Consider the following 25,148-nt stretch of genomic DNA (forward strand, 5'->3'; position numbering starts at 1 on the left):
TGTCTCATACATTGTGTGGGTTAGAAAAGGGAATAAATTTTTTAAAATGTCAGGGTTGTAGCAGCAACCATAAATTTGGCATTTTCTGACTTCTGAACTGTGCAACCTCAATCTTTCTCCCCCCCTTCTTTTTTTTTCTTTTCTTTTTTAATAAAACAGTGGGAGGATGGCCAAGTATTCCTATTTCAGAAAAGTGTTCGATATTAGACTTTAGGTCCTACTTCTGAGCTGTTTTGTGCTTGATGACATTTATATTCTGTGAAGTAATATTAATGAAAGGCAATACACTACTGTTATAAAGGATCAGCATTCAACACCAACATATCTAAAAGTGAAGTGATAACCTGAGTTCCATAAAGACAGAGATGAGATGATAACTAGTGAAGTTTTTCCTAAGAGGTAGTTTTGCAACAATTTCTTAAAAAAAAAAATTGCCATGTACAAACAAATATTTCCAAAGCATTCTTTATCAGCAAAAAAAGAAAACATAAAAATCCAGGAATGTACTAAATTTTTCATATTAAACCTTACTTTTTCAAACACTAGCGATATTTTGTATGCTGAAATTAATCTGTGGTGCCTAATTACTCATGAAGTGAGTATTTGCTCTAAAACATTTTTTAATTCTATTCCATACTTCCTGCAAAATCTAGCTTCTAGAAAGCTTTCATAGGGTCATAGAGCATGAAATATATAATGCTTTGAAAAACACCTGCCAGTTTCCAGCAACCTCCAGAAAATTCATAAGTTTCACAACTCTTGTGCTATTTAGCCAAAGATTGGAGCAGAATGATTTGCAATCACCTGTTGTGAAGAATGAGCTGTAAGTGAAATCATCCCTCAGAGTACACAAGGTCATGCAGCCTCCTCTGCAATCCTGCAGATAGAGTATCAGGGTGGGCTGGGAACAGTTTACAGGAATCTTTATTTTTTTTTTTTTATTTTCATGAGTGAAAATTTACACAGATATTTTCAGAGACAAATAAGACTTCCAGCAGACTAGTTATATCTTAAATCAGAAGTGTGACCTTTAAAGACTTAAAGAGCTTGATGCTCCCTAAGCTGCCTACATGAACACTGCGTTTTAAGGCTTAATTTAGTGCTCAAAAACCTTGTAAATATTATCCTGTCATGTCACTATTCACAGGACAAATTTTAGTAGGAAACAAATTGTGTTGTCCTTCTACTGCACAGAAGAGTCCTGGTGAAAACCAAGTCTGTAAAGTAAACTGCAGCTTTCCCCTCCCTGACAAAATATAAACACCCTCCCTTCACAGCTGTGCTTCCAAAGAAAACACAGGAATTTAGCACCTGCCAGTGACCTGTGGCAACTTGGCTACAGAACAGGTCAGCAGCTATTCAGAGGACACAGAAAGTACAAAAACATACACCTTACTCACTTACACAACCAGGATAAAAATATAGCATGGAGGTTTGATTACTCAGTAAAGTTCTTTTGTGATCATAAAAAGCTCAGGGATTTCTCAAGAATATATGAAAAAGAATGGAATTACCTACAGTGTTACAACCTTTCCTAACCTTTGTGGTGAAGCCCAATTTTAAAAACTGAAGAAAATGATAGCAAAAAACTAAATTACCAATTATTTCCTAAAAATAGTACTATAATAAAAGAACTTTATAAAGAAGAACACAAGTAGTGTCCGTCTAAAAATGAAAGTTTTGCAACTTACTATTTTTTTCTACTGCAAAAACAAAATGGAGAAACTTGTGCTAGTAGAATGGATTATATTTTCAGCATTGTTTTTCAGCAGAACAATCTTCCAATACCAACTCTTGAAACAGTGTTGTTTGTGATTCAAGTACAATAAGATAAAGACAACTTTTTTAAAAACTGAAATTATATAGTAGAGTAGATGCATAAATAGAAAACTTCTGACCAGCTTAACTCTTTATAAATTTGGTTATGACAAAACAATCTGCACAGCAAGGCTAGTTTTCAAATTATGCCTGACATAAATAGCAAAGCTCTGTCGATTTTTCTTGAGTGCTATTAGTATTTTTTGAGATGTATCTGTGGCTAAGTTAGCCTATACCTTACAAATGCATGGGACATAATTCAGGAGAATAATTTAAAATGGCAGAATTTTGAAATTACAGCTTCTCCTAATTTACTAGCCTGCATATCAAAAGAAGTAAAAAGTTTTGTACTATACTAATAGGTTGGAACAAAAGCAGGAAAAGAATATAATTTTTTAAAAATCCATTTCAGGCTTTGTCTTCAAAAGTAAGAAACACAAAAATCCAGTCACTGGAGACCTCACAGCTTTTCTCACTGCACTACTGCATTCCATTTTTCTTGCCTGATGTGTTAGAATCAGTTGCTATGCAACCAAAGCTATAAGCCTCAGCATTTAATAATTCTTCTGCTAATTGCAATAGAGAAAAAGAGCTTCAGTGCCTGACTTTGTCATAGCACTGAATTCCTCCTGTAGAGAATCTAGAACCAATAACAGCAAACTTGAAAAAAGCATTTTTATTCAACATGCCCAGGATCATCTATTATAACAGTAATCACTAATTCTATAAATGTATAGTCAGCTGAATTTTAATTATAATTATGATTATTTACTAGGTGTTCTACTGGCTTTATAGATGGGTTTGACACGCTTCCCTCCCTTCCTTTCACCAAAGCCTTCTCTGAACTGGGAAACTAATGATAGTGTGCACACTTCTGTTGATCCTGTGTTTTCATTTCATTTACAAATTGCTAAGTATTGAGAATTGAAAACCTCCAGATTTTCTTTCTATTTTATACCTCTTAGTACACTGGGAAATAACTGAGCAACTGAAGGAGACCAACTGCGGCCCCTGCTGGTACCTGACTCTCCTACAAACAGCAGAACCAACAGAGTGCAGGGGCACCAGAAAACTGCCCTGTGCAATTCCCTGGGAAATAAATAAGAGCAAAAGCATGTTGTAGGGATAACATAAACAGAGAGTATCTAGTGGCCAACGTATCACTGCAGCTAATAACAGTAAGTCTATTCCACACTTCAATTATGGCTCTTAGAAGCCCCAAACTAGTTTGCCACTTCATGATGTACTTTGCAAGAAAAGATTTTTCAGCTCTGTAAAGCTCAGTCAGCAGACCAGCACCAGAGCCTGAAACACTGCCCAGTGAAAATGCTTATTTTATCTCCTTTAATACCACTTGATACAGTATTTGAATATAAGATATTCTAATCTCAATTTCTAAAGTTAAGATTTCATTTATTTTTATGATTGCATGAATCAATTGCAAAAAAAGAATCTTGGCTGCATCAATTCTAACTTCCCAAATGTCGTAATTTAAAACTTGTACATATTGAAATTCATAAGAAACAAACACACACCCAAGAGCCTCAGGAACAAAGCCAGTTCAGTTACAGAACATTCTGTACACTGAGGAACATAAACACATACTGGCTTATAAGCTTAGACATTCAGTTTAAGAACTAAGTATGTGTTCTCCAAGTGTATGCAAAGCAAAAAGATCAAATATGTGATAAACAAACTGCCTGTGCTTCTATTAATCTACCTCTGCAGCAAAGACTATTTTATCCTATCTAGCTCTGCTCTTAATACCACTGAAACATGACTGTCCTCCCTCTTAATCTTAACTCAAGTTTTTGTGGAAGTCCGCATTTATGTTTGGAGCAAATTTTCATATCAAAACCACAGAAAGAGTGGGGTTGGTTTGTTTGTTTCCGACTAGCCATTAATGAAAACAGGCCAAATAAGCAAGACTACATCTGAACTAACCCTCAATGTGTTCAGAACATTTAGAAATTTAAAGATGTTAATCAAATAATTATTTTTCATTTTACTACTGAAGCCACATTTAATTTCATTTAACTACTGAAGCCACGGCTGCAATGAAGCATAACCTGCCAATACAAACATCATTTTAGAACAATTATTACTAAGTAATTATGACCAGCCCATCAGAAATTAAGTGCTCCATGATCTCTAAGCATATTTTAGTGAAACAAAAATAGAAGGAGTTACAAGACTTTCAAAGCTATTTCTATCAGTCTAGATACATCAAGGAAGTACTTACTAATTGTCATGGATTCTGGCACAGTGGCTGAAGGCAACATACTGCTTAAAGCATTCACTTGAGCTGGAGGAGTGACTTCCACTCTAGTCATAAAAGCACAGTAAAATCAATATATGAAAACAAAATCCTGAATTCAAAACTTAAGAAAAAAGCATTCCAGAAACTAGAATTGTTATCCTATTCACCCATACTTAATCAAAATATGTTGAACAATCCTTTATCTCCTGGGAGTCTGACTTAAGCAGACACACAAAAAATCTGAACTAAAAGTCCATGAAGAATATAGGAGAACAATAACATAAAAACCAACATAAAACCTACTTTCAAAACCAGGAAGCCAAGTCTGCTATTTGACATGAGTGACTTCCTCAAGATAATTAGCAAAGTTAAGTGTATGAAACTAGACAATAAAGGCAGTTGTAGATTTTTTGCACTTCTCTTTCCAAACATATGCAGAAGTATCCTGATGAGTAGCTGGTTTTCCAGTACTAAGTGCATTAGTCAACAATAAATTGGCAGCTACAGGGTGAAGATTTTTTTCTTTTAGGACAAACATATTTGGCACATACCTGTAAGGAAGATCAGATCTCCTTGGAACCAGTTCTACCGGATGAACAGCATGTTCATGCCCCTCTCCATTCTCCAAGTTATCTAAAGCAGAATGCACAAGCATTAGCTTCCTTTGGGTTACACTACTCAAAAAATACAATAAAAACATAAACCCAGAAGTTAGACAGTTACCTTTTTAAACAGAAACACTCAACTTACTATAGCTTTTAAACACTTTTAATTCTGTCTCCAAAGCTGGCTTCTACAAATTGACACTGAATGCCAGCAGGATTGTCAAGACTCTTAGGAATAAAGTCATCATAAAGAAATTAGTATAGCACAATTCCTAAATTATACTTGATATGTACAAAGTTACACAGCTATGAGGAGACTTCTTCCTGAAGTTACTTGGGCAAGCTCGCAGAGTTGAAGCACCTCATGCTCACTACAAATCTGGCTGTGACTTGCAGGAGAAGAATTTGTGGTTAGTCCCCAGCACGTGAAACCTTGCAAAGACATCAGTGCTTTCTGTATCCCCAACAGAGCACCACGGCTTTTCTGAGGCTCCTTACGTCCCTGTACCAACCATCAGGAATCAGACAGATGAGATATTGTTTAAAAAGCATGAATAATGTGCATCTGTCCACAGATCCACAGCTGTCAGCAGCAAAACATCCACATCACTGAGCCTGTCATGGAGGAAGCTCAGGTGGAAGCAAAGAAAAATCATATTTTATTGATGCGTGCTGCATCTCACTATATAAGGGCTACAAAGATACTCTAAGACAATCCTAAATAGAACAGATTTAAAAAGCAGAAATTCTAGAAAATAAGTTAATGGGAAATAAAGTTATGTCAGAAAGTCTATGGAGGAGAAAAATTATTTTTGAAGCCATAGAGTTTACTGAAGCTCAGTTCCTAAATACATACTCCATTTTTGTTCCGAGCAACTGCATTTTGAAGGAGGCTTTCTCATTTCTAGCTACACAGAGATATGATGTGCCCTGACACATCCCTGAAGCACTGCAACAGCTTAATACTGAAAACACATATTAACATACAACACTATAGATTATGCTATTTCAAATATATATGTGTGTATGTGTTATTTATTGGTATTAAAACCTATAAATCAAAATATTGGGTTAAACCATATATTTTACAAGACCTCGTTAAGAATATTTTAACAAAAAATATCAGGATAATAATGAGCTTGCCAGTTAGTGGGCTTGGACTGCCCTCAGAATAATCTAATGCATGCTCCTTCTGACATCATTCATCCAGCATAAGTACAACTCACAAAGTCAAGCAAACAAGTGCCTAAGGCAGCTTTCAATCTCAGCAAACTGTCAGTGTGGCTGAGGAGAGGGTGCCTGGATCCGTGTGTGTCCCTGTCCCTGACTGGCTGGCACGTGGGCTGTGCAATGGGCACTCAGTGCAGCTCTCCCTGCACACTCCATCAGCTCCTCCTCTTCAGAGAGGTGAGGCCAGGAGAGCAGACTGTGGGGTCTGGGGGGCTTTCCTAGCACGGATGAACTCACTCCCTTCACCAGCCCAATGCTGTATCACTCTGACTTGCATGACAGATCACAGAGAGGGACAGAAGGAGGACTAAAAATATCTGTCCTGTGCCCAGAAGGGATCTGAATGGGCCTGTTGATCACCTCCAGTAGGCTGAGCATTGCATTCAAAACAGTCCTGAGACGAAGCAACACAAAGCAAGGGGCTTTGGTGTCTTAGTAAGAGTGAGCCCCTGGGACAGTTATGGATAAGATGCACACAGATATTAACAGATGTCCTCTTTGGTCATCTACCTCCAGAACTAAGTCTTGGCTTGCACTCCTGATTTTTGATTTCAGACCAAAATTCCCAGCTCATGCTTCTGGTGCCTCGTGACATTGACTGACAGCAACTGTGAGTTCTCATTTCACACACACCCCTCACAGACAGGAATGGATTCTTGTATTCCAGATTTCAAACTGTGACTGCTCCCCAAAAGTTCTGTCTTGTATTTAAGAGATCACAATGCCACCAACTTCTCAATGTTTTCTAAATCCATTCCTTTGTAAATTGAAAAATATGGCAGCAAAAAAGAAAATTTTTTTGCACCACTGGCACTTCTTACAAAGCACATATTTTAAAATACAGCAGAGGGCAGTGCAGCATTATTTTATGATTCACATTTTTGTCACTGAACTTACACAATTGAATTACACTTTTTCACAGGCCTTCAATCAACAATCCATTTAAACTCTTGGACATATAATGTGTATGAAAAAAATATTAAATATACTACAATTAAAACATTATTTGAATACCACTGACAAGTTTTTAAATGGTCACTGAAATGAGTATACCCAAAGTTCAGTGTTTTATGAACAGCTAGAAATATATCAACAGGGTGAAGGGAAGGGCTGGTGGACCTTTTTTGTTTGTTTTTGGTACTAATACAGATACCATAAAAGCACCAGGCCTTCTTTTCCATTCCTTTGACCATTTTTATTGCTTGCTTCAAATGGTCCACATCATTCTTGAAGTGTCCCTCACTGCATACAATACTGCAGCTGAGGCCCCAGCAGAGCCAATGGAGCTTACATTTATAGATGACACTCTCATTTATGCACAGCTCTGTTAATTCACTACCAGCTTGTAACCTGCAGAAAATGATTTGAGGATACTGGCACATGAAAAATTAGATGTGAGCTGGCAACTGGTGCTCACAGCTCAGCAAGCCAGTCTTAGAATAAATGATCTCTGCAGATCCCTTCCAACCCAAACCATTCTACAGTTCCCATATCCTTTTCTGAGCAAGTATTTCCTAGTCAATCATTCCTTATCCTGTATTTCAACAATTAACAGCTTCTACTGAATTGCTTCTAGCTGCTCTCCAATCTGTCAGGATTAATTTGAATTCAACTTCTCAAACACACTTGGAGCTTCTTGCAGCTCAGAGGTATCTTGAAAACGGATATGGATACTTTTTATACTACTATCCTAAACTTCAATAAAATACAAGAGCACAGCTTAATCCCAATGAAACTCTGGTTTATTTTGACATTGGTAACTCCCCCTTAACTAAGTAACTCCTCAAATGGAGAAGTCTGATTCAGAACTAGAATAAATTTGAATTGAACTTTTTATCCCAGTTGTGCAGCACCTACTGTGCCTGTACAATCCTATTATTTCTCACCATTGTCCCATGTTAGAATAAATGTTGCTGGAATTCTGTGAATTCAAATGCCCACCTGTTTGAGAGTAAGAGCCAACAGCACTGACAGGAAATAGAACATCTGAGTCATCATTCAGGACCTGCAGAGGACTCCAGCTGCATATCTGAGAATTGCATGTGACTATTTCACGAGGCCTATTTGGAACAAACAAACAAACAAACCAATCTATTTATACAGCCAGTATTACTGTTCATAATGCTGATATTTCTTTCAGAGATACCACTGCAAGAAAAATCTTTATTTCAATCTGTCTGCCAAATTCTTGGTCAGCCATACATTAATGCATTAAAGACCAGACATTCCAAAGCAGACGAGACAAGCAGTGCTTGCCTTTTCCTCTAAACAAATTTCTGTCAGAAATAAAGAAAGCATATCAGTTTCTAAAATTATTCTCTCTCTCAGTTTTGTCCTGCCTTGTTGAACTGTCTACACTCTGATGTAACAAGGTTACTCTGTTTAAAATACACATTTTTATTGTGAAGCCAAAATAGAATTGTTATATTAAGAATAAGGAAACATCAAGTAGGCCAGAACTATATCCTGGCTATATCATGCCACAGTTTTAACAAGTGAGAACTTCAAGGAGAAAAAGAAGTCTGATATCTCAAAATTTGGGGTTTCAGTGAAACTTAGAAGCAAAATATCATCACTGCAGTGGTCCATATTGTTTAAACAGTAAAAAGTAAAAAAAAAATAAGAAAATAAAAAAGGTGGGGGAAGAGGAATAGGGAGAGGGAAAAAAATGAATTTGCTGTACCCATTAAAGTAGGGGAGGGGTGGAGGGGAAGCATGGAAATTTTACCACTATCTCCTGCACCAATACTGCAAGCTTACTTTTCAGAAGCTTCAGTTCCACCTTCTGTGCCTTTATTTCCTAATGATTTTCCATACAGCTCATCCTCATCTGCATCTTCATCATCAATGCTCTTCACATCCAGTTTCTGGTATTCATACTCTCCATTCATGAATACTGAGTTGTTCTTCCACGAATGGTTACTTTCACTTCCATTCAGATTTTTTCCCAGAGTGCTTTCAGATGAAGACAATGCAAGAACTGAAGATCTGTCTACACTCTCCTCTGAACTTTCTCCTGTAATCAGAGTCTTTGTACAATCCCCCAAGTTTTGCTCATCTTCCTCTTCATCAAATGAGATAATATTAGTCACCCTCTTCTTCTTTTTTCGATCTTTTTTGTATTTCAAATCTAGTAGTAATACAAAGTTTTCACACAGTTTAGAAAAGAGAAATAATATATGAAACCTGTTTTTTTCTTAAAAGAGGTCACGTACTAACTTACTCTAATCAAGAAAAAAACACTTAGATCTACATGGCATTCCTTATCTTTCCATACACATGGGCTTCTAAATCTCTAATTACCAGCTTAATTTTATAAGTCTTACATAATTCAGATTTTAAGAGATATTCTGGAGATGCATTCATAACATGATTCAGTTGAAACTGGGAAAGAAGTTCAACAAACCCATGAAATTAAAGTTATAATTATAAGTTAGCCTTCCTGTCACTTCCTCCTATGGACTACATCTAGCATATAACGCAGAGCAGGTCTGCACAACAGAGAAAACATCAAGAAAACTTTCAGAGGAAAAACTGAAAAGAACAAACTCACAACACAAACAAAATCTACAACCTGCAATCAAATAGTTTTATCTATACTCTAAAAATTGAACAGTCAGCTTTCAGCTAACTATCTCTTGGCCTAGAAATACACTGAAATTCTCTCTGATTACACCAGATGTATTCAGTGACAGCACTTATTTTTACACTATTACCTATTCTCACTGAATCTGTGCACGTGAAGTCAAAAGCAAAGCTGAAGCACTCCAAGAATATCAGAAATCACTCAACAAGACACCTCACACTGGGACCAAACTGCTTTGTTTAATTCAAGTCCAGCTGTTATATACCCACAAAGCACACTAACATACTTTTTAAAGGATGTTAAAACCCATTCTGGTTGCAAATAGAATTACAGCAAAGAACACAGCCTTCAATGGAAACATCTGACTCGCTCTAATGTTCCACATATAATTGCATTTGAACAAACTCAATTTTTTTAAGTGACATTTCATGTTCTGTATACACACGTGCTGTACACATCAGGTACATCATGTTGTGGAGTCATATGCACCATATGGTCAATTACTGTCCTTCATCTTGCAAGGCTATTCTATACTAACAAAGTTATCCCAAGTCAAGTATCACCTACAATTTTAATCTCATTTAAGTGCTATACAACAAAAGCTTTACCACAAGTTTGTTCTAAAAACTGTTTTAAGACAAAGTCTATTTTGAATGCCAATAAAAATCAGATTTTATCTCAACGTCTGTTCCTACCAGATTCTCATGTGAGGTTTGTGCCTTTTTCTCATAATCAAAACAATTTATTGCCTAAACTCAAACCTTGTTTCTTAATTGAAAAGCACAAAAATTTTCCTGCTGTTTTGTACTTTTACAAAGCAAAACAAACTTTTAGCTCAACTTCCAGAAACAAGATAATAAAATATTACTTTGTTAATTTTGGAACAAAAAAATATATAACAAAAATCACATTTTCCTTGACTGATTTCAAATAAGAGATTAAGACTTTGAGTCTTTGTTAGTAACTAATATAATATCATAAAAGCAGGTTGTAACACTAAGAACTCAAAAGGTCAAGAGTGTATGAGTAAATGTTCATTTTGTCAATTATCTGCTTTGCATAGGAATTCAGACTGTAAACACAGTCACTACTCGAAGCAGATTACAAGCTAAGATTTGTATCTGATATATAACAAATTATATAAGTCACTGTATGCCTGACTGGCAAGATGGCAAAACATAACATTAAAAATGAAATATCATTACATCACAAACTTCAAAGTTTGTGATGAACAAACTTTCAATTTTATGAACAAGAAATTCAGGTCACAAGCAAAGCACTACCAAAAAACAGTTTAGCCTCCCTGGCACAGTGATACGAGAATGCTGAAATACACACAGTTACCATCCAGTATTCACACCCAATGTTTCCAATTTCATGCTTTTTAATTACACACTCAACTGGTTTGTATGCATAGTGCACTTATTTTTAAGACTTCTGCTCTACAATAGAAGTACATTCAAAGTAAATTAAAAAGTTATTTAAGCGCACTTGAATACTTCCTAAGTTTCTGAATGACACTAACATTCATAAAACTTACCAGCATTTACATTCCTGGGCAGAACAGGCAGGGGGTCAGAGTCCTGGTCAGGTTTTATGAGAATGGAGACCGCAGACGAGGCAGTGATCTCCCGCAGGAGGCTGCTGACACCCTGAGTGGACTCCTTCAATAAGGAAGTTACATTTTGTGTGGATTCCTTCAACAAATCTGACACAGTGGGTGTGCATTTGCTCTGCCCATTTAAATCCTTGTTATCAATGTTGATAGCAAAAAGAATGGAGTTCAGACCTTCAGAAAAAAGAAAGGGGAAAAAGAAACCAGAAATGCACCATATACTTCACAGGCAAGTTATGAATGTAGAAGATAAGGATTAATAAAAATGTGACATGGAAAATATTTCCCACAGTTCCCAATGCATGAATCCTTATTCTTTCATGTACCATTCATTCTTTTCTAGATTATATTCAAGCTGATGCAATCAGTTGTGAATTCTTCTTGATGGCTGTTCAGCTGCACAGTAAATAACCAAAAAGTACTGAGAACTCATTTATTTATAAATTAGTTTTATTTAAACCCATTTCACTGCAACTTTACTATCTGTTGGTTTCTATATTCTATTAGCAAAAATGCCCAGGAACCTTGTCTTGAAAATGAAGCACGTGACCATGTATCTGAAAAAAGGGATATAAAAGGCAATAATACATCACTTCTGTAGATGAATTCTAGAAAAGTAAATTATTTGCTATCATTCCTTACTCTCCTTATCTGTATTTACCTGCAATTTTGATCTTACTATGAAATTCCATCATTATCCTTTTCTAGCATGAATAACCCACTTTGCTTCTCTAAATTGCACTAGTTTTAAGTTAGCCTTGACTGCTGAAGAGTTGAAAAATGTATGTGGAAAATTTTTGAATTGTAGGAAGGCTAGATCCAGGATTTTAACAATCTATCAATTCATAGCATAAATTGACATAATACCTTGACTGCTCACCCTGGCTGTGCCTCTGACACATCCTCCACATAAACAGAGTGTATTAGAGAAACTCCTCACAAGCAGAAACAGATGCAACATCCCAAAATGCAGTAGTTTTCCAAGAGCAATTATACTGAAGAGAAAGCCTTACCAGCTGCCATCGTAGGGATCATGCTAGAACGTTCTTCATCCATCATAAAAGACCAGTCTTCATAGAAGACACTGTAATTTAAAGGGGGGAAAAAGGACATGCAGTGCTATAGTAATACACACTTCTGAAAGACAAAAAAACTGAAGTAGGAGCACCCCAAAGGATGAAATTTTATGTCACAGTAACTCCCTGTAGTTCTGAAATTGATAACTGTTCAGATAACTGTTCTAAAAAGACATGCTAAAGAGTATTTTTTCTTTACTTTTAGCTCTGCACTTTTTTAGGGAAAAAAAGCCCCTCAGGGTCTGGGGGTTTACGCTGCATTAGCAACCACGGCATCTTTCTATACCTATTGCTAAACATGTTTTGTATAAGCTTAGAACACATGAACACAAACAAAACAAAAATGTTCCTTTTATCTTGAGCAACCTGCTCTGGTGGAAAGGGTCCCTCCCCATGGCAGGAGGGGTGGATTACACAATCTTTAAGGTCCTTTCTAATCCAAGTCCTAATATTCTGTGGTTCTGTGACCTGTTTCAATATCCAAATCCATACCAATTGCCCTAAATAGTTAGGGTGAACTATGAATTTGGATGTAAAAAACCCACATTTTTTCACTGTGAACATATAAATTTAGTTGTGCTAAGCCTGGTTCTTTCTAGTAGCAGAATGCTGTATTTTTACTATCAACATTCAGTTAATTAAACAACAGAACAGATAGCAAGAAACCCCTCAATCTATATATTAAACAACTCTGACAGATTCATTTAAAAGTTTCCAAAGCATATAATTGGAGATGTAAACTGATTCTGTAAATCCCATTGGAATTCAAGTAACATTTAAGTCTTAAAAATTCTGGAATAAACCTTTTTAGAAACAGCATTACAATGCAGTATGCTGATAATCCTGATACTGTGGAAGTATTGCTACAAGCATGAGAATAATTAATGACACAGCAATCCAAGTCACTAATTTCCTAATGGTTTTCAGACCTTCTTCTTTATTTCATTTGTCTTTATTTGATTTCTCCAAAATCTGTTTTGCAAGAAAGCTACAGATGACCAGAACAAACTAGAAATGAAAAGGAGGCACTAATGAACTCAGCTTGGGCAATAATCTTATCCACTAGTTCCATTCATCTATGCAAATGAATAAAATGCCTTTCTGCTGAATCCACTGAACTTGATCAAGCTCAACAGTTATTGATTAAAAAAGGAAAATGCCTCAAGTTTTAATAAAGAAAAGAAGTTAAAGCCATATGAGAAAAAGGCAGGACTCAGCTTATGAACTTAAATGCATTTTGCACTTCCAAAGTACTTCAGGATTTCACAACGTGTAGTGAGTTATTCTCAGTAACTGTAACAAAAGGTTCACAAACTGCTACCTAACCACTTCCCAGTGCTCTGCAGCTGCAGCTCCCCACTGCTGCACTGCTGGAGCTCTGCAATTACAGGATCTCCAAAAGGCAACAGGCAATTACCACTGATGAATTGAGATCAGACACGGCTGCAATTGTGTACTATTTTAGTGGAATGAGAGAGGCTCCTTAAAGCATGGTGTCCAGGTTTCAGTGAGGAACACTACTGAAAGAACAGGGAAGGGATTTAGGGAAGAGGTCACGTGTTGATATAGGCACAAGCCACTACCTTAATGGCTGACAAAAATGTTTAAAAAGTATTTTAAGTGACTTGACAGGCATAGCCCCAATATATACCCCCAATTAATATGGGGTACAACTACAGCTGCTTGGTTACCTGGGGTTTCAGACATTGCCAGCACACTTCCTGCATGACAGAGGATCAGATACAGTACCTGAGGCGGCTCTTATCTGCAAGCAGCATATGAACATATCTCTCCAGGGAATGCTCGTTCAGAGCACAGCGCAGCCAGGCCCGGCCTCTGCCAATGTCTGTCGTGATGGCCTTCAGAGAGTAGAAGCGCTGCAGCTCGTGTCTGTTCAGCACTTCTTTCACATAGTACCAGAACACTGGCTCTGCAATTGAATGATTAATAATAACAGTAATGACAACCATCCTACCAAGAACACCACAAAGCTCATAGCTGAATACACTTACATGTAATTCATAAACAAACAGGTAACAATAGAACTTTGAACAAAGGTGAATCATTTACTCTCCACGTGCAACCCACCAGTTAAATAAGTTATTTATTCCTACAGAACTTGGGCTATTTAAGCACTTAGAACTCTTCACTTCATTGAAAAAGTCACACAAATTAAAGGATTCAATCTAACACTTCTACACAGAATTCACATTTAAAAACACATTTAAACTAGTATTGTATCCACAGGTTCATATGTTCAACTAGAAACATATTATGGAAGGGAAAAGTTTTCTTTAGAACTCTATGTTAGTGCTGATGTGAAATGTTGGAAGGCAGGTCCAAAGGAACAGGTAGCTCTGGAATTTGCAACATGCAAATAATGAATTCATGTTACTTTAGAAAACAGAAGTGTTGCATTCAAACAGAAAAAAGTATCTTTTTCCACTAAAACATTTTCTGTGCGCTTTTCCCAAATATTGATAAAAACTAATCAGCATCTTAATATAGTTCTGATTAAAGAAAAGAGAAACATCATGGTGAAGAGAAAAATAAAGGAATCTTTTCTTTGAATGTAAAGAAAGTAATAAAAACCAACCCAACCAATACAAGCAATATAATTTTTCTTTCTAAAATTGCATTAATAATTAGAAGTTAAACATATCTGACCTATATAGATTATGGCATTTAAGGAACTGAGTAGGACAATGTCAAGAATGGAAACACTGTTTTAAAGACTTCACAGCACAATTACACAGCACTGATCCCTGCCAGAATTCAAACTAAATTTTTCGCTATACATGATGCAACAGTAGGAAGTGCAAATTTCCTAACAGCAACATTTCTAGAAAAACTGGGAATGCAAGTTAAACTAGACTAAGAAGCAACAGTCATTTTCACTGCTACTTCTACCACACATCAAGTGTAAAGCATCCTACCCACAATGCAGTTTGGTGCAATGCTTCAAACTTCTTTCAGAAATTATATCACTAGACTGAACATAAGAACTAATTAAAACAGGGTAGCTGCAATTAGCAACTTACCTGTTTCAGTTTTGCTGGAGAAACCTGCTGCCTGTTTGATTGCTGCTGCTGTCAGCGCCAACCCCCGGCTCCTCCTCAGGCCATGCTGGAACACAGCTTCAAACTGAGCACACAAACAGGTCACTCTGCAAGAGAATTTTTTATGAACTCATGTAAAGGAACTATAAAAAAATCATAGTGAAAATCAACTATGTTTCTATACAACAACTTTATTCCAGATCTCAGAATAGGAAATGTGAAGTGAACCATTATCTTATAAGCAGTGAAAGGTCCCTCCTATGCAGTAATCTCATTATTTGCCAGCAGTATAATCTACTTATACCCACAGTCTCATCATAACAATCGAAAGCTGAGGCTCAGGTTACACACAGAAGAACTGGCAATCAATTTGAGAAATCACCCTCACCTGCTAGAGGGGCTGTTAATCATGTTATTTCAGCTTCAGATCATCTACTTTTCATGCAATGTAATTTTTTGAGCATGTCAAATATTTTGTACCATATGTTTTATGTCATGATGCAAAATCTAAGCATGTTATTCTTAGACTATTTTACCTGCTATCTGAGTCTGAAGCAATTTCTTTTCTTCCTCCAAATCGTATTTGACACTGCAATAAACAGATTTTAAGAAATTTTAATAACTTTTTGTTATGCTAAATAAATTCAATTTTCTGAACTAATTCTACATACGAAACAAAGTCATATCAAAAAAGGAAGCAGCACAAAACAGAGCATTGCAAAATACAGCCTGCATCCAAAAAGTGCTCTAGAGCATCATGTTACACTAATGGGCTGCTCCTGCAGTTCAAATAGATCCTTGCTAGCCAGAGCAACACACCTGCAGGTCCTTCAGTAAATTGAAAACTGAGTGGAAATTATTACTTTGAGTTTTAAATGTGCACCCACAAAACCAAACACTGCTTCTACCCAACTCAGTGCTACAATTACAGAACCACTCTTTAAAAAGCATTTCTTTTGCCTCCCAAGCTCTCCCAAATGGACTCCAGTCTATGAAATTCTACTTGCTGAATTTCACGTTGACACAAATATAGACATACTTATATTAATCACATCTTTACATATACCTAAACCATTCACTAAAAATCTTGTGCAAAGAAAACAAGCTGCTACTCTAAAATGTTAACTAAGTTTGACTTTGCAGTACACTGCAATTTAGTTCAGTCATATCAGGATTACAAGAACATATATTCCTAATATATATTGTATAGTATTACATATATTTAAAATAGATCTATTACAAATATAACCTGTCCAGAACAAGAATTTTAAACAAATACTGCACAGTAGTTGTTTGCTAGCAGACAAAAACTCTTTTACTATGACAGCCACAATTTCTTAATTTCCTTTTCTTCTTTTTCCTTCTCTTTGTTAAAGAGAAAGCAAAGACAGTCCCAGCTAGCAGTGACTGCAGAAATGTCTGTTGGACTTCTCACCTGTTTAACTGCATCCAGCAGCCGTTCTAGAAGAAATTGTCTTTTAGTGTCGTTGGTCTGTGAACCTGAAATCCAACAAAATCATATCATTTTAAAAGAAACTGTTTTTTAAAATACAGTTGGGCCAACAGAAGGTCTTTCTTTTGGGCCCTGAAAACTTTCTTCCCATGCCAATTATTCCACTAAATTAACTAACGTATTTTCTCTAAGTAAAATGATGCAGTATAAACTATGCTTTGAGGTTTCAAGCAGCCTTTCTCTAACAGGAAGCAATACTGTTTCAAATATCATCTTGATTCTTATTTTTAGTAACATTTTGAAAATATATTTCACCAGTACCAAATACAGAATAATTATTCAAGCTGATGCACAGCTTGTCCTGAGCTTCTTAGCACAACTACCAGTGTAGTAGAGCATCACAGCACTAGCAAAGAATGGAAAACAAGAATGAGACACCAGGAGTATCTTCTTACTGTCAAACCTCACTGCAGAAAGAGCTTTAAGTCAGGTGAACAGAGAGCAACTCCTACACTAAATCCTTTAAAATTTAACTACCAGCATAGTTCTTCTGATTAACACCTGTAAAATCTATTTTGTCACTATATAAGAAACTATGAAAGAAAATCTTTAACTTCTCAAGCTATTTCAACAATAACACAATACTCTGGTTGTTGGAAAATCCTTTATAAACTCCCATGAATATGGTAAAATTTACTCTTTAAGATAGCTTTCGTTTCTTCTGTAATTTCTTTATTCTCAGCTTAAATTCAAAACACCCATCAGAAACCTCTGTGACATCTCTGGAGCTTAAGTCATTCTATTCTCCCTTCTCTCTCAAAGAACATACAACCAATGTACATATAGACTGAAAGCCAATTATCCAAACTCTGCAGGAGCACATTCCTCCCAGCACTGAAAATCAAACAGCACACACTAGCAAACAGAGATGACATCAAAGATATGTGCTTCCTCTTGCTCTCCAACAGTGTGAGGTCCAAATCCCAGAATTTCCTAACTTCATAATCCCATTCAAAACAGTTTGCTTTTAAACCAGCAGGACACAACAGCATTTGTCCAACTGAAATTATTCTTCCTTTAAATATGCATACTGATATAACATATAAATATACAATATACCAATATAATGTATTATATATATTCATATTAACCTATAAGTATATTAATATAATTCATAGGTCATATAGTTCCATATAGTCACTAAACAGAAGAAATCCCCCCACAGTATGCCAGAATAATGAAAACAACAGGAAAAACATGCAAACATAGCTGCTAAGCAAGCTTCTCAATGCTGATTTTGCTGATTACAGGGCCTTTTCAAGAAGTTGTGCTTCCCGTTTTGAACTCTGACTCAAACTGTGCAGACATGTGATGTGTGAGCTCTGGGGCTGTTAGTCAAGCACTCCAGAACACAAACAATGTTCAGTGCCAGTCCAGGACTCCAGGTTCAAACCCCACAACAAATGGGTTTAACTTCACAACAGCTATGCCAGTTATGCCAGTGTGAAGATAAGCCTAAATTCATATAATCCCTACCATTCCACTTTGTGCTCCTTCAGAGATTACAATTTATTAAACAATACTCAATGTTCTTACCAGGCATACATTGCCAAAATGGAGACAGATACATGCCTATGTATCCATTTGTTTTATAATAAATAAATGGAAAACAATCTCGATTTTCAGAGCAACCTCTCATGTTCAGTAACACTGTATATACACAGCTCTGCAGATTTTCTCTGTTGTTTCTAAACTCATTACTCTTAGTCTTACACTACCCACGTATCTGCAAGAAAAGGCATAACACAATATTTCTCTTTATATTAATAGCTTGAGACAACATCAGAACAAATGCATGTAATTAATAATTTCATGACCAGAAAAACATCTATCAAATGAAAATATTAGGAGGTGGGCCAAGCTTATCTTCCAAATGCAATACATGTTAGTTTTTTAATTCACCTCTCTTTGGACTCCTTGTATCTATTTGGTAACAGAAATGGTTTGCAACTAGATTTCAAGCTGTGATCAATATAAAAAAATGCATAAATACAGAATACCTACAGAGGTTCACTACGCTAATTAATGTTCTAAACTACTAAAGCATGTGATACCAAACAACTTTAATTTTACACAGACTGAGTGCAATGTGTATTTTCTCTTTATTTTAATTGTAAATTTGCACTACTAGCAGTCACGACTGCAGGAGATGACAACCAATAATTCCTGAAGCAGTTCAGATCACCCTCACCATCAACAGGGCTACAAAGCCATGGAATGTCTGCTGAGGGCTTAGCTGAGGTTTCTCTTCAATGCACATCCTAAATTCCTTTGCTTAACAGAAATTTTACAGGTAGAAGAAATAGAATACTCACTAAGTCTATTTTTTTTTAAACTGAAAGGTTAAATTGTATCCCTTTTCATACTGAGGGTATATTTTTCTTTGTAACAAGCCTAGAAAATATGGCAGTATTTAGTGATTGTTTTGTTTCCAGTAGGTGGAAGGTAAAAATACATCTCTGCTAACTCTATTGAGGATTTAGTTCTTCCATATTTTCATTTTCTAAACTAAGTCTTCAGGAAAAAAAAGCATATTTTCAGACAAGAGCACCAATTAAGTGTGATCAACTCCAGCTGATTTAAAGACTAGCAGTATATTACAAACTGACTAAAATACCCATCTCCTGATTCAGAATAGCAGTAAAAGCTACAGATAGAAATACAAAACACAGAATGCATAAAAACAGCCTTACTCAGAAAAAGGCTGTATTTGGACCATTGCAATAAAAAGGAAGTTCTTACAGGACTCTAAAAATAATTGTGAAAACGTAAGTATAAGGTTGAAAACCTAAGAAACTTCAAGAGACTCCTCCCACCAACATCTACTCAGCCAAAAAGGGTTTAAAATAGGCTCAGCCAAAAAGGGTTTAAAATAGGCTCAGGTACTGTACCCTCAGGTACTGACCCTCTTCATTTTGTTGTTCAAGGTCATGCTTTCCTATTTTTAAAACCAACTTCTCTCCATGCTCTGACACAAACATCCACACCTACAGCAGCAGCAAACTGGCATATAAGTAAAGGAAAGCAGGATTTTCATCCAGTTCTTCCTAGATCAAGCCGTCTCCATATGCAGCACATCAGTAAAATAAATAAATCTCATATTGCTCTCATATAATTTCCATTTGTGTCCTTAATGCAACATTTCAGACTGCAACCCGTTTTTTTTGCTCTAATGCAGGTTGTGATAGCACAAGTTTAAAATAAAACAATCACAGACCTAATTTAAATGCTACCTTATACTACATTATTATGATTCTACTGCTCTACTCCCCCCACCACAAGCTGTATTTTTAAGTTTTTCAAAACTGTCATTAAACAAATGACAGTTAAACAAACACCCCCAATTCTTGACAAGCACATAAATCTTGTATCCTTGCATTATCTGCCTTTAAAGTTTAGCCTACTCAGCACTGTAGAATAAAATATGAGTATGTAATTAGTAAGCAGCATTAGTAATATTAAGGTGAGGCTTACAACAACAGGAATTACCTTCACATCCACTAGAAAGACACTGTAGCTAAAGAAAATAAACATTAACCATAATTATAGCCATTAAGACATTCTTCCATCTATATTTTAGGAACACCTCTGTTAGTTAAAAGGGCTAAAACTGGGCACAGGAGTAAGTACAGGCAGTGCTGTTACAGGCACTAAAAGAAGGATATGGTTAAAATTGATGAGATGTTAACACCAGCCACCTCCTTTATCTGAAACAAGCATGATAGTGACAGATATTTCTCTGTTCTGATCAGTTTGACTTATATTATTCTAGAAAAATACTGTACAGCATTGTGTAACAGTAACCTTTGTCAAAGTGCAACATTAGGGGGTTTTTTGTTATCTTGCTGTCTAACTGAAACTGTTGGGAAAACCCTGGAATTCTTGGCAGGGGCTATACATGAGTGGTTACTATGCAACTGAACCACTACTGTTAATTTCACCCTAGGCATTACTCTATTTGAAGTAATTAAATGTTTCTTTTCTCATAAACATGTATCTCTTCATTGTCTTAAAAAAATATTAAAGGTAACAAAAATAACCACACGAGGAAGCTTTAGGCCACATGAGGTGTTACCTTGCCTTTTGAGTCACAGAATCCAAATAGAGCTCTCAAAGATTAGTCTCCTAGGAAGATTTAGGCTCTAATTTGCATAAATTTAAACAAGGCTATTCCCAGTTTGAATTTGAAGGGCTGAAGTTTTCCATATGAAAATGATGACTCTCACAAATTTTGTAATTAGTATTTAGTCTATATTGTGTCAATATCTGAAACATTTGAGAAACTTTCTTTTCCCAGGCCTTGAAAGATTTCACTGTTACTTGCATTTTTCACAAGCAGGTTACCCATTATAATCTTTTTTTTGCCTCATCCCTTCCACAAAAATCTTCTATTTTCTTCCTACCATAAAGGTGAGAACAAAACAGAAAAATACAAGTGAAGCAGTTTTAATTTTCAGTTCACTTTCAGAAATGTCTGCTCCCCCCAAAACATGTAGCATTTAGTTACTCCAGTTAACTCCTCAGGTTTTTTTTCTTACTGCCTTTGGCAACAAAGGTCACCATGTATTAGATCAGGGTGGGAGATCAGTGCGTGATCCAATCCTCAGGTGCAGAGTGTTGTCTGCAACTTCCATTGCCAAAGATGTACAAAGAGACCCGTCAAAGTTTTTACTAAAGCAGCTCCCTTCTCAAAAAGCTCCAAACAAATCCTTGCCAATGTGCTTAATATGTATTAAATAATTCCACTTATCCTTTACATCTACAAGAAAAGTCTTTTAGAATTTTCACCTCTGTCCTAATAAATAACTCTCCATGCTGGCCCATTCAAGCGGATCTGCTTCCTCCAGTCCTGCAGTTTATGGGTCATAATTCTCACGCAAAGCTCCAAGTATTTCCTTGACAAACACCTCAGAAAGCTCAGGATTTAGCACACATTTACCCTCAAGATTCAGCACACCCCCCGCACCACTGCCCTCTACCACAGAAATGACCACATCCAGAGACATCCTCACCGGGACTCGCTCAGGGACACAGCAACAGGGCCCTTTCTCCACAAGCCGTGGTTCTCACCTCCCCCACCGACGGCATGCTCCTGAGCTCATATTTTTAGGTTTTTTTAACTCCTATTTTCTCTTGGTCATTTATTTCCTCAGGAGCATTTCCTATGAGTTTGCAACAGCTGAGGCAACACAGATGCCCGAGCCCAGCATCACTTGTGCCGTGAGCCAGTGTCACGCTCAAGGGCAGGACTCAGGATTTAAAACGGGGTAAGACATCACCTCGGGGGAGCTCGGGGAGCCGGAACGAGGAACGGGGTGAGGAGATAAGAGACCCAAGTGTCCCGTCCCTCAGCAAGGCACCAGGGAGCAGCGGGGGGGAACGAAGGCAGTGCCACTCCCGCCCGGGCCCCCGGCACACTCTGCCCGCGGCAGCCCCCACAGCGCCCGGCGGGCCCGGCGCGGAGGGGCCGGCCCGGCCGCACTCACCGCTCATGGTGCCCGCGGGGCTCCGTCCGCCGGAGCCGCCGCTCTCCCGCACTGCCACGGCCGGGCCGGCAGCCACCGCCCGCCCCGGAACCCGCCCGGCGCCCCGGAAGGTAAACCCGGCCCCGGGAGCGCCGCGGAGCGCTTCCCGGCTCGGGGCTCCTCAGCGCGGCCCCGCGCCCTCAGCGCGCCCGGCCCCGGAGCCGCCCGGGCCAGCGGGCAGAGGCGTCCTGCGGGGCAGCGACACCGCGAAAGGAAGGGTGAGAAAAGCGGAGATAAAGCGCCTCTGCTGCCGCGTGTGCTGTGCAGGGTGGAAGCTCGGAAAGGCTCGTTAAATAAAAAAAAATGATAATAACAAATTTCATAAGTCTATTTGAGAGGTTTCGGTCCTGTGTGGCCAAAACCACACAGAGCACCTGACTCCCAACTTGCCCCAAACTTTGTGTCCGCCTCCTAAAGATGCTGTAGCAGGGCATTCATAGATTTCGTGCAATGAAATACTTCAATTCCTAGTCATTCACGCAGGAACCTGAAGCAGAATGTTATCTACAAATAAAGATTATTGTTGTTGTGGTTGCTGGTGTGGATGTTGCTTCTGTTGTTGCAGTTTTCCAGGAATAAAACTGTGGCCTAATATTAGGAAAGTAACATTAATGCTTGGAAGGCAAGTTGACAGAAATATATTCCTAATTTTAGGCCACAGAGTAGTCTAGCATGACTAATTACCCGTCCTTGTAAATATAACAAGGGTAAGTAAAATAATGAGTAAAAAATAAATAAATCTCAGTCTGAAAACACTTGGCTCTGAAAGGAAAGCCTGTACCGCCAGGAAATACATGGGATTGCAGGAATTGCAGTGAAGGCCAGGAGCTGGACTTCAGTGACCCTTGTGGGTTCCTTCTGACTCAGGACATTCTGTGATTCTGTGATCTGTGCTCTCCAGCACCACAACCTCCCTGAGGGTGACCCAGTGACACCTTCTGAACCCAGGGGCCTCCACACACCACAGGGTATCCATCTTCAGAACATTCCTATTTCAAGTGTTGAAATTACTCTTTTCAAGACTGGGGACGTACTGTAGGTCTTCATTTCTGCCTCTTGGAACAGTTCTTGTGTACCATAAAGTAATTTTTGGCACAAGATCTGAGTCTAACATGAACATACATATTTGCAAACTTGTTTATTTTGTATATATCTGCTGTAAGTAGGTACAATCTCTAAAGGCAGAAAAAGCTGTCCTATGAAAAGATTTTCTGAAATAAAAATTATAATAACTAGTTGAGTGCTTGAGAATACTGTAGAAATATTTGACCAATTAAATACTAGAATTAGAAATAATATGACAATATTAATGCAAGCACAATAGGAAATCTCTCTGGATGATGTACAACCTTCTCCAGTGACTGCAAGTATTAAGGTTTACAGCTATACTGGAATAACTCATTTATTATTACTCAGTACAAATACACTCCTCTCCCAGTCATCCGACACCCAGAACGTAGTTATAATAATCAAAAGATTTGGTGGTAACTAGAACAGCAGCTCGTTCTTCAGTAGCTGGTAATGGAAATGAAGTCTCACAGCCGGTCTGAGGTTTTACCAAGCCACAGTCACTGCAAGTGCATTCTTCCACTGAATACATTAATGTTTCACTTGGAAGTGTGTGTCTAATTTCTTCTGTATTCACACTGCTTTCAGTATTAGCCTTGAGAATATTATTCGGCTCCACAGAGGAGTCTGTAAATATACAGAAGTTAATTTAGTACATACATCATGCTATACTAAACAAAGAGCTATTAAAGATCCAGATTTCATTATGGTCCAACTATGTTCTAACCTCAGTGAAAATTTTAAGGTATAGTGAGAGTTTTAAAATGTAGCAACATATGATAATCTTTTTTCTATAAAATACAACCCTCTACTTCAGAATAAGCATTGAAGTAATTCAACATGTTTTCTAATCAGTTATTATCTATTGTCAGAAAACTCACAAACATAGTATTTGTAAAGTGGAAAAAAGAACTTTTTTCACCTTCACAAAATATGCCACACATGCTTCTCACAGACTACAATATTAAATAAAATTGTTTAAAGTCTTATAAAATGAAAAGCTAATATTGAATGTGTATCCTCTGCCTGGGAACAATTCCTTTTGCATTCAGTGAGGGTGAAACACTTATAAAGTCTTTTCCTTTTAAGTTTTCATAAATGATTTCTCAAATAACAGCAAGTAAGCCAGGTATGAATATACAATAACAAAATCCTCACGGGATCCAGAACCAACAAAGAGAAATTGCTGCTTTTGCAAGTCCATATCTGGATATTTATTCCCTAATAACTATGATAATTTCATGGAGACTATTTGAGGAATACCAAACAATCCAACAAAGACCAAACAATGCAACAAAGGCAGTCATGAGATCTGGAATATATACAATGTTTTTACATGTTAAGAGTAGTTAAAATGTACAATGATCAAAAATTATTTGATGACTAATTTATTCACCTGTGTTTTCCAGTTTTTCTTTTAGTTGCTTTAGGTGCTTCCATTTAAACAGGACCATTAAGGTAAACAGAGTGAATATTAAAATCAACCCTATGCCCAAACAAATCCAAAGAATTCCACTTGAATCGGTACCTTATGAAATGAAAGAGATGCATTACATTAATCACAAACAATAACTCGTGTACAGTAAACATGTCCAACACACCAAACCTGAGTGTAAGATACAACATGAAGATGCCCAGCCCAGCCACAGAGAATTGCAGAAATCCACTTACTCTTCTCACAGTAGCTTTCACAGGAGGGCGGTGGTGCACTGGAACACCGCAGGTGACAAGGAGTACAGGAGAGCAGCAAATTATCAAAGTATTCATTTTTGGGGCACTGTGCCATCAGGGGC

General features: G+C 37.3%; 2 protein-coding genes across 6 annotated transcripts in view; both read right to left on the reverse strand.

The window, feature by feature from the left end:
• Window positions 1-22,612, reverse strand: part of SNX29 (sorting nexin 29) — a 103,271-nt gene extending 80,659 nt beyond the window's left edge. For 3 of the 5 annotated variants that reach the window (XM_064389973.1, XM_064389975.1, XM_064389974.1), the window contains exons 1-11: window positions 22,249-22,608; window positions 16,685-16,749; window positions 15,786-15,838; window positions 15,232-15,356; window positions 13,940-14,120; window positions 12,128-12,198; window positions 11,040-11,288; window positions 8,674-9,043; window positions 7,855-7,973; window positions 4,630-4,711; window positions 4,061-4,143 (exon numbers count right to left, since the gene is read on the reverse strand). In XM_064389973.1, coding sequence (XP_064246043.1) covers window positions 4,061-4,143; window positions 4,630-4,711; window positions 7,855-7,973; window positions 8,674-9,043; window positions 11,040-11,288; window positions 12,128-12,198; window positions 13,940-14,120; window positions 15,232-15,356; window positions 15,786-15,838; window positions 16,685-16,749; window positions 22,249-22,255 — 1,405 coding nt within the window. In that variant the 5' untranslated portion in view covers window positions 22,256-22,608. Of the gene's footprint in view, window positions 1-4,060; window positions 4,144-4,629; window positions 4,712-7,854; window positions 7,974-8,673; window positions 9,044-11,039; window positions 11,289-12,127; window positions 12,199-13,939; window positions 14,121-15,231; window positions 15,357-15,785; window positions 15,839-16,684; window positions 16,750-22,248 lie in introns of all 5 variants that reach the window. The other 2 variants (XM_064389976.1, XM_064389977.1) reach the window with 2 other exon arrangements.
• An 819-nt stretch (window positions 22,613-23,431) lies between these two features.
• TNFRSF17 (TNF receptor superfamily member 17) lies at window positions 23,432-25,147 on the reverse strand (the record flags this gene model as incomplete). Its single annotated transcript, XM_064389985.1, has 3 exons — window positions 23,432-23,982; window positions 24,752-24,883; window positions 25,027-25,147. Coding segments are annotated over 3 exons (510 nt in total), but the record flags the coding sequence as incomplete, so codon positions are not given.
• Between the last annotated feature and the right edge of the window lies 1 nt (window position 25,148).

This window comes from Passer domesticus, chromosome 15 (genome assembly GCF_036417665.1).
Source record: "Passer domesticus isolate bPasDom1 chromosome 15, bPasDom1.hap1, whole genome shotgun sequence".
In the NCBI taxonomy this organism is placed as follows: Eukaryota; Metazoa; Chordata; class Aves; order Passeriformes; family Passeridae; genus Passer; species Passer domesticus.